We start from the raw sequence: 11,608 nt of genomic DNA on the forward strand, positions 1-11,608 counted from the left end.
AAAATTACTTCAATCGATTTTCAACTTTACCACTTTGTGATAAAGTCGAATATACATTGATTTAGCAACCATGGAATCGTATTGAATGAAAAATTTAGTCTGAATACTATTACAACGAGACCACGACCCATACATTCTACTATGCAAATCATAATAATATAGTACTAAAGAGAGGACTCATAGAGTACTTTTAGAGTGTTTTAAATAAATATATGGTTAGTACTAACTTAGCTTTCTTATGGCTGATGGCACAATAGGCGGTCATGATCCCGGCTGTCGTCGCGCGAACGTTTGTGCGACTTGTCGCTGGAGTGCTTCTTGTCGCTCGACTTGTTGTGCGACTTGCTGTCGCTCTTGCCGCGGTCGCGCTCGTGGTGGGACGACTTGTGGTGCTTGTCGCGGTTCTTTGAGGGGCTGGAGAGATATCATAGAATTAAAAATCAAGATAAACATTCTACATTGGAATGTGCACGATACCACCAAAATACTTTTCAGAACACCTTTCTTAGCCGTCACACTTGCAAATAAACAAAAATAATTAATCAAGACATACATTCTAAATTGGAATGTGCACGATACCAGACTGCGTGCTATTACTGAGAATTTTACAAAATCGAATATTCAAAAATACTTTTCAAGACACCTTTCTCATCAGTCACACTTGCAACCAACCATAAAATAAGTAAACCAAAACGAACCTGCTACTACTATGTTTCGACGGACTCTTATGGTTTGAACTCTTATGATTGGAGCTTGAGCTTTTGTGGTTTGAGGAACTCTTGTGGTTACTCGAGGACTTGTCATGTTTGCCCTTCTTGCTGTGCCCTTCGTCCTCGTACCGACTGCCGCCGCGACCGCCCTTGCGTTTGCGATCGAACTCTGAAGTCTCGTTTCGATCATAACCTCGCTCTTTCTTATCTTCCTCGGCAGCCTCTCGTTCAAGATCCGACCAGTCCTTTCCGGATTCTTCGTCTTCTTCACCTGTGAAAATAAATATAAGGCAATCGTAAAAAAAAGTTTAATTTTTTGACACAAGCAACACTACAGGAATTTTTATGTGTTGCCATCTTTACTATTTTCATAGTTTTTATGTTGGTCATGTGACAAAACGTCAGTTTTTGTGTGAGATATGATCGTAGAAGAATCACATGCTGAACCCAAGCAACTTCGGATAAAAGTAAAAATAAAATATGTATGTAACTTACCATCACTGTCGCCAGAGGCATCAGACTCATCGGAAGCTTCGGAATCGTACTCGGAGCCGTCGTCGGAGTCCTCCTCGGTCTCCGCGTCTGTAGGCTCGTACGCATCGTCTTCTTCCTCTGATGATTCGTCCTATACACAACAGTTTACAGATTTTAAATCTAATATAAATTCTATTAAGTATCTACTGAGTATTGTACAACTATTAGAAAGTTTATTAGTCCTTGTTTATACGCGAGAAATGCTAAAAATTAATTATTAAGAATATTAAAAAAATATCCAAGTTTACTTACGTTTTCGGCATTCTCCTCATCAGATTCAGGGTCCAAGAACGACCAGCCACCGTTGTCGAAGAATCCTTCGATATCGTCGGTGATAGTTTTCATGACCTTCGTCCAGTTCAAAGATTGAATACCTTCCGAGTAGCGGATGTCACAAGAGCTGAGAAAGATGAAAGAAATTCATAAGACTTTGTTATTAAGATGTTTAAATACTTTACAATAGGAATATATGGCCAATGAATTACAAACGATGAAACGATAATTACGATTGTAATAAATATATAACATACTACTCACTTAAGCCATTCCTTGACATGATCCAGCATGTTCATAGGCACAGCGTTAACCATAGCGACCTTCTTCGCGTAGTCTTTGAAAACGAATACCATATCGAAGTTCTTGAGGTGGAACTGCACTCTCTCGAAGTGTACCAGTTCGACATCTTCCAGAGCTATGACAAATGGCGGCCATTCCGTGAGGTTGACGAGAGCTCCTGATGTGGGTTGGAGGAGGACTGTGCTTCTGAATGGGGCACCGGGGAAACCTAATTCTCTGTTGAATGTAAACAAGTTATGTATTAGTTTGAAGTATGTAATGTGTGGTAAAAGATTACATAGGCATCTTTGATGACGACGACGTCGCATTGTACGTCGATTTTCGATTATTGTGACAAAGTAATCTTCTTATTCCAATCTCTATTACATTAATACATGTGCTTGAATTATCTTACCTGAAAGGCGTATCAAACTCGACCTCCTGCTTGGTCATGTTCTCGACTCTCTCGCAGAAGCTCTTGAAAGCGACCTTTAGCTTATGCCTGAGTTCCCTCTCACTCTGTTCAGCCGCGAGGTCGTCTCTGTCGTGCATGTGTTGGTGCTTGCCCAAGTCAGTCGTGATCTCACCCACCTCCGTGTAGAATTGCACGTCAACGTGTTTCTTTTTACCTATAAGACATATTCAAGTGTTATTTCACTGATGTATGATTTAGAATAGACTTTAAAAACGTAAAAATTTTGTTTACTTACCAAACATAATAGCATGTTTCAAATGGAAATGTAACAGTATAATCATCTCTCCATCACAAGGCTGGAAGAATGCGTTCTTAATATTATTGTACAAAATATCGACTTTGTCTCCTCTCACTGATGTGAACCTGAATCCATTAGTGTGCGCTTCTAGAGAGCCGCTCATTCTCTTTGTGACGATATTAGGTCTTATGTACAGATCTTTAAGTTTCGGATTGCCTTTACTCTGTGAGAGAACTAGTGTGTCTTGTTTAACCAAGTCCTCCTTTTCTCTCTCTTCAGCTTCTCTTGTTTTGAACTTTTTCTGTACTTCTTTGATAAGTCTAAAGCCAGTGTTAAGGTTGGAGGATGGAGGGGATATCTCGCCTGGTTCCTTTGTGTTTGTACTTCTGTATGTTCTGTAATTAGAGAGAAGAGAAATATTTAGTTAAAGAGGTAAACATTTTTGTAATTGCTTAGGGTAACTTTCTTAAAGCAAAAAACTTCTTGTTCCACAGATACTACTAATTACATCTGAACATAATACTTACACTTCTTTAACAAATGTGGCATCAGGTTGTGAATAGTTTCCACCCTCGTTCCTGCCCATAGTCGCTCCGGGGTGGAAGAAGTTTATCCTAAGGTAAGTATAGTCGCCTTCAACTGACTGGGAGATGTTCTTTATCGTTGATATATGGAATGGTACGGGCACACCGAATATCGGCAATATAACTGTTTCATATTTGCGATCTGTAAATAAAAAATATAACAATTTATTGTACATCCCTATTCCACTTATTCATTTTTTAATCTGTAGCTTTAATGGCTGAAACAGTGGCGGCCATGATACTACGTCATACGAGTATGTAAACAAGTCCCAACTGTCATTTAACTGACGTCACTACTAAAGCAAGATGGCGTCGGCTGTTTTTCATCCAATGACATACGATTATTGAAAATGTTTGTATAACAGGTGAATAGGTGTTCAACGAACTTTTTCAACATGATTTTCCATAATAACATTTTTTCTTTGTCTTCAACAATACTCACCAACATACAACTTGAGTTCCTTGACTTCATTCTCCCGCGGCATCTGGCTGGTACTCTTGTATGAGATAGTGCTTTTCCTTAACTTTTCCCCTTCCTTCCCGCTCGACTGTTTGGCTAACCGTTCTTTAGCCTTTTCATTTAGAGTAATGGCCAGTTCCCTTTGATGTTCCTTACGTTTCTCCTCAGAAGAATGTTCCGTGCGCAGTTTTGATTCGATAACAGCTGTTCTTTTACCTCTACCTGAAATGATATTAGTTTTAGTAATTTGATCGTCTTGTACATAGGTTGTTATGAAGCGTGACTTTGCTGAGTACAGAGTGAACCAAGATAGAATATTTTTTTTCTTTGTGAGTTTTTATTTCCAATCTATTTGAACACTTTCAAGTGAGTAGTGGCTAAGTCTGTACCCAATCTATTAGTGTAATGCGCGAAAAATAAGTTATAAATACTGGTTTTGAAGTCAAAATCTGTAGCAACTCACCTCCGTTCTCTATAAAGATTTCCGATAGCATGTAATGAAACAAAAATAGGTAAGTATAAAACACTCCAGTTCATCATTTTGTAGTTAGTTTAGCATCTATATATACTGAAAGCTTTTACAAATATTATACAGGTAGATGTTTATATAGAAAAATCATTCAACATACAATCTGCCATTCTTCAGTTTTTTACATCATACCCTTAAATTAAACAAACAATTAGAAAGTTAAGCAATAGCAATAGCAGTTGTAATAAAAACACACTAAGATTTGATTTTAGTTTGTATCATTCTTTTAATATTTTAATAACATGCAAACTACTTTTCATAAAGGTTAAATTCCTTTGTCAAATACATTTGGAGGTATGTGATGCCCCCAGCTGCCGAAATAACCAAAATCAGGCCAGTCAATGATTTCAGACCGGTATCTACTATTGTTACAAGCAAAATTCCACTTTATTTCAAAGCTTTAAATAGAAATGAACGCAATATTTGCACTACACCTGTAAAGAAACATCACTCTTTGACACACAACTGTCACAATAGACCCAAACACACATCCTCAGCCAAACACAGAGTTCAAATTGCTTTGGCCAGCCACTCAGACAACACAATAGCGTCCACCCTTCTTCCCAGGACATAAAGTTCAATCTCCCTTGTCAAGTATGTCCACTTACCAAGTATTTCAGTCTTGTTCTCCTTTTCTTCTTCTTCCTCCTCATCGTCGTCCTTTAAGAAGATACCGACATTCTTGATTTTCTTTTTGGACTGTGTCAGGAGAGATGCTGGCTGTTCTTCGTTCACTAATACTGTGTCACCAATGAATAGGGCGTATGTCTGGAAACCACCATAAATTGTAATAACAATAATTACCAATTCTACAATTATCGATGGTATGAAATATGTCTCCATGGCTGATGTTGTAGCGAGGTATACTATGAAGTAGACTGCGGATTTGAACAATTTGTAGGCGTTTATATATGATTCGTCTATACCTACGATGGATAATAACACATGGACACACCCTATTGGTCGAAAATACTTAAACTAAAAATCTCTTTGTTCAAAAATCGATCCCAACATCTTATTATGTCATACCTTGCCTTCCTTTTCCGTTGAAGCACTATTTGTTAAGTTCGCCAATCCAATGTTAATGTTAAACACCATTCCTTTCTTAGCCACTGTGTTCGTTTTGGGCCCTATAATTATTGAACTTTCACGAAATTCTATGCCCATTGCAAACCTGAAATATAGAAATAAATAATGTATTAGTCATTTCCGGATTTTTTAACTATAACATCATATTACGACTATCAGTAGAAAATTATGCGCAGTGCGCAATTTCTGGCTAATAGGTACGTAAAGTAAAACATACTTACCCAAAGGACTTGGTAAGATTCTCAACTAAATCAGGTTTTTCTTTTTTCGCTAATTCCAAACCAGCTTCATAAACAGCAGAAAGTTTAGCGCCAGCGACCAATTTCTTCATAACTTCTTCTTCAATATTTAACAAGAAATTGTAATTGCTCTGTATTTCATCTGTGGGATTGACGAGTAGCGTACGAACTATGTTTGAACAGTATGATTTATATCGAGCGCCCAGAGAACAGACAATAGCTCCGAAATGTAAGTGGTTCTTGTCTGACACGGCACTGAATTTGAGACTGTAATTTCCTCCAGACTGTATGATGGGAGGGTAGCACATATCCACCTGGCTTGTGTCTACCCCTGTGACGTATTTCTTGTCTGTGATCGCCGCTTCTACGCCCTCTGCGAGTTTTGAGTGTTTTACTTTCTGGAAACGCAATAAAATTATTAATATCGAAAAATATATCCAGCCATTAGGGAACTATGAAAATAGGCTCACCTTATCAGAATCAATAATTTCCATAATTTGATCTTTCAAATACTTTGTAAAGACGTCGACTGTGACCAAACACGCTTTCTTCACGGTAATTATTTCGGAATCTTCCTTCGGCGCCATGAGGTGGGCGATAGCTGAACTTACATCTACATTTTCGAACTTTTCACCTTTCATTACAGCTTTCCAACTTTCGCAGAATTCACCAGGATAATTGTCTTTGGCGAAGACCCCGAGGGTTTTGCCTGATTTTGATTTTTTAATCTCTTGTACTAATTTGTTGAAGTTTTCTTTATCTTTGTCATTCTAGAAAAATATAGAACATGAGTCATGGAAACTTTTGCGCAACATACGAGTAAAATAGGTAAAACTATACATGCAATATCCTAAACAAACATTAACTTTTGTAATCACGTGTTTCGTTTAGTTGCAGAGAAGTTGTTACCAAAACATCCCTAGTGTTCAGACATGCGCACAACAGACACGCCTGTTATTTACACAGTAGGTAATCAATTACTTATGTAAACTTAAACAGATTTTTCTGGCACAGATCATCAAACAATACTTGTGCGGAACAATCTAGAATCTAGATACTCTATACGGCAAATTATCTAGACTGTCTAACTATACTTACTCTATCTCTAACAAGTAATTTCACGGGTGGCAGTTCAGTTTCTTCCTTCCCATTTTCAATTTGTCTTAAAAATTCAATCTTCTTTTTGCTTGCAAGAAAACACATGCTGTTTTCTGTGAGAACTGTTATGGTGTCGGGCAGCTCGTAACCAAACAGCCATGTCTGATGAAGGAAAGAAAACAATTTAAGTAACTTTAAACAATTCACAGGATTGTTGTAAGTGGAAAATCTGGAAGACTTTAAGGGAGGCCTATGTTCAGGCAGGAACATGATGTGATAAAATGGTGATGATGATTCAGACAAGTGTATTTCAGGTAAACAAACCATGTAAACAAGTCACAACATGTTTAACTGTTTCGGGTATATACTGGTGTATACATTGCACACAAGTGGAAAATTTTAGATTTATTTCCTTACTGATAATTAAACAAACATTAACCTAACATTAGTACCACCAATAGCAGTTTCCTTTGTCTGTTTAAGCACATAATTATACAATTATGACCATCTTTGGGCCTCTTCCCTAGATTTATCATAGTTAAGGACCAGATTTCTCAGTGAAATATATCTAAGTCTATCACCCTGGTTATCCAAATTCCAAAACATTATAAAATGGAGGTATTTACCAAAAATTACTGTTGCTATCCAAATATTGCACAACAAATACTAGAATTAAGCAATAGATTACTAGTATACCTGCTCCCTATTGGCTACACAACAATACACACACAAGCAAGTGTGCAATTCATATTTCATGTTTTATCAAAGACAATGTGGTTATAGTCCATAAACATTATCTGGTATCCTTCTGGTTCAGGGGTTGGTAAACTAGTTTTTTCACCTCTATCAAAGTTCATCTTATCATAATTTATTAGTCATATTACTACCATAAATTATATGTCGTCCTCTAAAATTTAAAAATAATAATATTCTCATTCATTTTACATTATTACATGTTATTATATAGTTGAAATAAGGGTCATACAAAGCTTTATCATACCTATCAATAGCTAAATAATTATTGGGGCATGTCAAATATTTGATATTGTATGAAGTTGCTCATACTAAAACTTGATATAGAAAGGCAGTAAGACAATAAGATATTTAAAAATATTAAGATAGGTAAATGAAATATCACATCTATATTCTGTATCTGTGTGTATTGAAGTTAAAATACAATATCAGACATCTAATAAAAAAAGATGTCTACCAAAAATTGTAGTAACTGATACCAATTTAATCCTTAAAGATAATCATAAAACCAGCACTCAGAAACCGTTAAGGCACAGAGTAATAAAAACAATTATTATTAAAAGAAAATAAAGTTGGTTAAATATTTTTTATACTGATTTATTTAAATTCTCATAGAGTGGTCACACTGCTTGTGTGAATCACAGGTTAAAATAAATAACTTAAATAGGCATATTATCTTCCAATGATCACTATCATCATAACAAGGAACAAAGCTGAATGTCAGACATGTACATTACAAGCCAACTGAAGTAAAAACAAGAATGTTCAATACATCAATGTTGTTACTATAAATGTTATACAATATCTGAGGCAAGCTCAAATGATAATATTCTTTTCTACATTTCATATAAGATTTTCATATCAATGACACAAATAAATAGAATCTCATAGGTAATTCAATCTGTAAAATTATAGTGTTTGAACCAAACAACACATCAAACGTTAAACAAAAACGTATTTTCTATTGAAATTACTGCAAATTTAACACATACAAAGCGTTGACATGTTAAATTTCGTTTCTAAGCACATGGAGAAGTAATAAAACTCGCGCAAACCTGTAGAGCTGTTGACTTGCTGTAAAGCGTGTCTTCGTCCACGCCGACGCAGGACACCAGGCAATCGACTTTCGCCAGGGCATCATCGCTCTTTGAATCAGCTGCAGCAGCCTGTAACACACACAATTACTCTACAACGGGCCCTCAAAAACGGTGACATCAGTAGCCGAAGAGTTACCGACCTTCCATGCTGCGTACAGCTTCTTCATGCGCCGATAAAATGTTTCTTTATCAAGCGATGCGTTCGACATATTGGAAAATTAAAATAAAACTTAACTAAAGAAAATATCCTACGTAATTACGCCGCAACAATCGGAATTTATTCACAACTCCACGACATTACATCGTTTGACAGCAAACACAAATGGCGGGCGTCGGTAGAGGAGGAAAGAGGCTGTATCGAAGCGCTGGCCTGTTCTATCATTCATTCGTAGTCTATGCTCATGCTCTATGATTGAACTTGAAATCAAGAACGTTGATTCTTGGTTTTCAATGTACTTGCGTTGAAATTATGATGATTTTGGAGATCAATAAGCTCAAGTTGCCGATCATTGCCGATATCAACATTCAACCTTGACATTTTACCACTATCTTTAACTTTTTATAAAATCATCTTTTTGTAAGATAGGCGTCTTAATCAGCTGCTTTTTTAGTCCTACGATGCCAGTCATACAAATCCAATAAATTCCAGATTGACTAGTTAGAACTCAGAAGTAATCTGTATAGAAAAGCATCCTTCGACGTATATTCATCCGGTCGTTTGTGTTGTGGAGATATCTGTTCTTCATAATCTCACTCTACTCATTAAATTGGACTCATACTCCAATGAGATTATGGGAGACAGTCAAACAGGCACGACGATCAAGTTCCCATAAAATCAGACCTAAGTAAACAAAATTTAATCCTGTGTCGTTTATCATTCTAGATAATCAAGTGTGACTAGTGAAAGTACTGAGCTGAGAATTAGTCTCCAGTTGTTCGCACTTGTGTTTACTTCATTAATCAAGGCACAAAATTGTAACGTTATGTCATTATTCCTGAGAAAACAAACCCCACATAGTAGACATGGTATTTTTATCAAGTTTATTTGGTATATACAGGATGACTTTGAATTCGACTTATTCCTCTCGGGAGGTGATAATACACCTAATTTCCTACAAAATTAGCCCTGAGGTCCTTGGGCGGAAAGTGGCTAGTTTCTGAGATATTCAACATTTTTGGTTTTGGTAAAAAAATCCCGATTTGATTACAAAAACATCAATAAATAAAAAAATACTAGTTGGATTTTAGTAGTTTTAGTTTTAATCAGTTGCCAATACATCAGTTATTATTTATAAATACTAATAATGGCAGAAATATCATTCTTATTAAAATAGCAAGTAATTTCTTATCAAATTTTGTTTTGTGTCACTAATTTGGTCGATAGAAAACTGGATTTATTTCAAAAAAAATATATGACACTTCACAATGAACTTTTAAACTTGACATGACAAAGACAAAACAAACTTCAAATTCAAAACATCAAATTTAAAAATAAGGTTTATCGTAATAACTAATTTTGTTCTTATTTCAATTGTTTCATTTTGATTAATTAAATGCAAAAGTTAAAGGCTCAGAATTTTAATAACCTGTCCGAGAGTATAATAAGAACTCTTGCGCAAAATCGTATAGTCACAATTTTGGATTTTCTACAGGAAGATGTATCTAAGTTAACATCGTTAACAAAATTAAGTCTGCATGATGTATTAACTATCCGAAATGAAATATTTACAACATATTCAGCCCCTTTAATAAATGGCACTGCTTTGCTTACAAAAGTTTATAAAAGTAGAAGTCGAATAAGTTCTGGAATTGACAGGTATTTTTTGTTTGGAAACTTTTTATAATTTTAATTACTTATTTGTTTTATGTAGATAATAGTTAATTATCTAGTTGCTATCTTACTAATAAAAATTAAATATCATATTTATCATGCTGTATTTAGACTTTCTTTTTATTTTTCAGTTTGGATTCAATAACAAATGGCGGTTTTCCAGTAAGACATATAACTGAAATTTGTGGTTTAGCAGACTCTGGTAAGAGTCAACTGTGCTTCCAATTGGCTATAAATGTCGCAAAAGATGATGACAGCACTGTTCTCTATGTTGATACTAAAGGTGATTTCTCTGCGGTCAGAGTGCAGAAAATGTTGGATGCTCAAGGATACTCACATAAGGTATACTTGGATTCTATTATTAGAAACTTTCCTTACATCAATTGTTACTCCAGGAGATAAGCAAGTAAAAAGGTTTATTTCAGCAAGACATCATACATGCCAATGCTTACTAACTGATTAAATGCTTTTTTCATTTTTTGTAAAATTTGGACTTTTATCAGTTTGGTATTGGCACTTTGATGTTGATATACAGTCTAAATAAATCTAGTATCTAATATTTCATGATATATTTCAGGATATGGCATCAATAATGTATAGAATCAGAGTTGTGCACATATGGACTATGGCGGACTTGGTGGACCTATTCAAAGGAATCAAGAACAAGGCTCTTGAAATAGAAAACTTGGCTCTGGTTATTGTTGACTCTTTACCATGCTTGATGTTCCAACATCTTGGAGATGATAATAAAATGGGTAGGTTTAGTGACCACATTTCCATACTCTTATAACTACCGTCTCATACACATCTTACAATAGACTGTCATATGCTCTTTAATCTGTGTGATTTTCATTAAAAAAAAAATTAATGTAACTTTTTCCCTTTTTAACATTATGAACATGTTTTTTACAGGTTTGTCCCTTTTGAATATCTTGGTAAATTACAGTCGATTTATAGCAAATGAATTCAATGTGGCTATAATATACATAAACATACAAACCCGATGGATAGATAGTGACATATCAGATTTGGAAGGTAATTAAGTTTCATTTCCTACTCAAAGAAAAAATAAAGATTATATTTGTTTAAGTTTTAAAATGGCTGGTCTATTTTTCAGATGATGGTGAATCAACTTCTGCTTACAAAGAAGCTGCATACATTGAGAAAAAGAATCGCTGTTTAGGAAAATATTGGGAAAGTGTGCCAGTATTAGTTCTCCAGTTAGAAAAGCTAGACCTTAGCTCTAAAGAAAATGAAACTTGTACTGAGCTAAAAGCTTCAATTATCACTTCTAATGTTACTAAAAGTAACAATAATCAATGTGTTTTAAACTTAAGTACAATGGGTATAACTTAATTACTTAATAAAGCTACGTTGAAATATTGATACTTGTTATTTTTCGTTTGTGGCATTTTA

The 11,608-nt window shown here is 35.2% G+C and overlaps 2 protein-coding genes across 3 annotated transcripts; one reads left to right on the top strand and one right to left on the bottom strand.

Moving 5' to 3' along the window:
* Nucleotides 1-227: 227 nt before the first annotated feature.
* On the bottom strand, nt 228-8,696 carry LOC118267073 (FACT complex subunit spt16). Of its 2 annotated transcripts, XM_050703089.1 has the most exons (17): nt 8,502-8,696; nt 8,320-8,430; nt 6,512-6,673; nt 5,884-6,183; nt 5,396-5,811; nt 5,115-5,259; nt 4,694-4,853; nt 4,020-4,028; nt 3,539-3,778; nt 3,040-3,238; nt 2,510-2,907; nt 2,215-2,428; nt 1,782-2,036; nt 1,497-1,644; nt 1,206-1,335; nt 699-981; nt 228-414 (listed from the first exon to the last, which is right to left on the bottom strand). In XM_050703089.1, exons 1-17 carry the CDS (start codon nt 8,568-8,570, stop codon nt 237-239), a joined length of 3,417 nt encoding a protein of 1,138 aa, XP_050559046.1. In that variant the 5' UTR covers nt 8,571-8,696; the 3' UTR covers nt 228-236. The 2 variants fall into 2 exon arrangements, with proteins under 2 accessions (XP_050559046.1, XP_050559047.1); XM_050703090.1 differs by lacking the exon at nt 4,020-4,028.
* A 1,102-nt stretch (nt 8,697-9,798) lies between these two features.
* LOC118267072 (DNA repair protein RAD51 homolog 4) lies at nt 9,799-11,576 on the top strand. The gene is made up of 5 exons (XM_035580830.2): nt 9,799-10,177; nt 10,324-10,534; nt 10,770-10,947; nt 11,105-11,227; nt 11,310-11,576. Exons 1-5 carry the CDS (start codon nt 9,915-9,917, stop codon nt 11,546-11,548), a joined length of 1,014 nt encoding a protein of 337 aa, XP_035436723.2. The 5' UTR covers nt 9,799-9,914; the 3' UTR covers nt 11,549-11,576.
* Nucleotides 11,577-11,608: the final 32 nt, after the last annotated feature.

This window comes from Spodoptera frugiperda, chromosome 23 (assembly GCF_023101765.2).
Source record: "Spodoptera frugiperda isolate SF20-4 chromosome 23, AGI-APGP_CSIRO_Sfru_2.0, whole genome shotgun sequence".
Lineage (NCBI taxonomy): Eukaryota > Metazoa > Arthropoda > Insecta > Lepidoptera > Noctuidae > Spodoptera > Spodoptera frugiperda.

Bases quoted from the DNA above. Each gene is read 5' to 3' on its own strand.
- LOC118267073 (XM_050703089.1), bottom strand. From the start codon at position 8,570: ATGTCGAACGCATCGCTTGATAAAGAAACATTTTATCGGCGCATGAAG. The intron at 3,239-3,538 runs GTGAGTATTGTT...TTTTATTTACAG, and splicing joins GGAACTCAAGTTGTATGTTG to ATCGCAAATATGAAACAGTT. The intron at 1,645-1,781 runs GTGAGTAGTATG...CATCTTTCTCAG, and splicing joins CATGTCAAGGAATGGCTTAA to CTCTTGTGACATCCGCTACT.
- LOC118267072 (XM_035580830.2), top strand. From the start codon at position 9,915: ATGCAAAAGTTAAAGGCTCAGAATTTTAATAACCTGTCCGAGAGTATA. The intron at 10,535-10,769 runs GTATACTTGGAT...GATATATTTCAG, and splicing joins CTCAAGGATACTCACATAAG to GATATGGCATCAATAATGTA. The intron at 11,228-11,309 runs GTAATTAAGTTT...TCTATTTTTCAG, and splicing joins TGACATATCAGATTTGGAAG to ATGATGGTGAATCAACTTCT.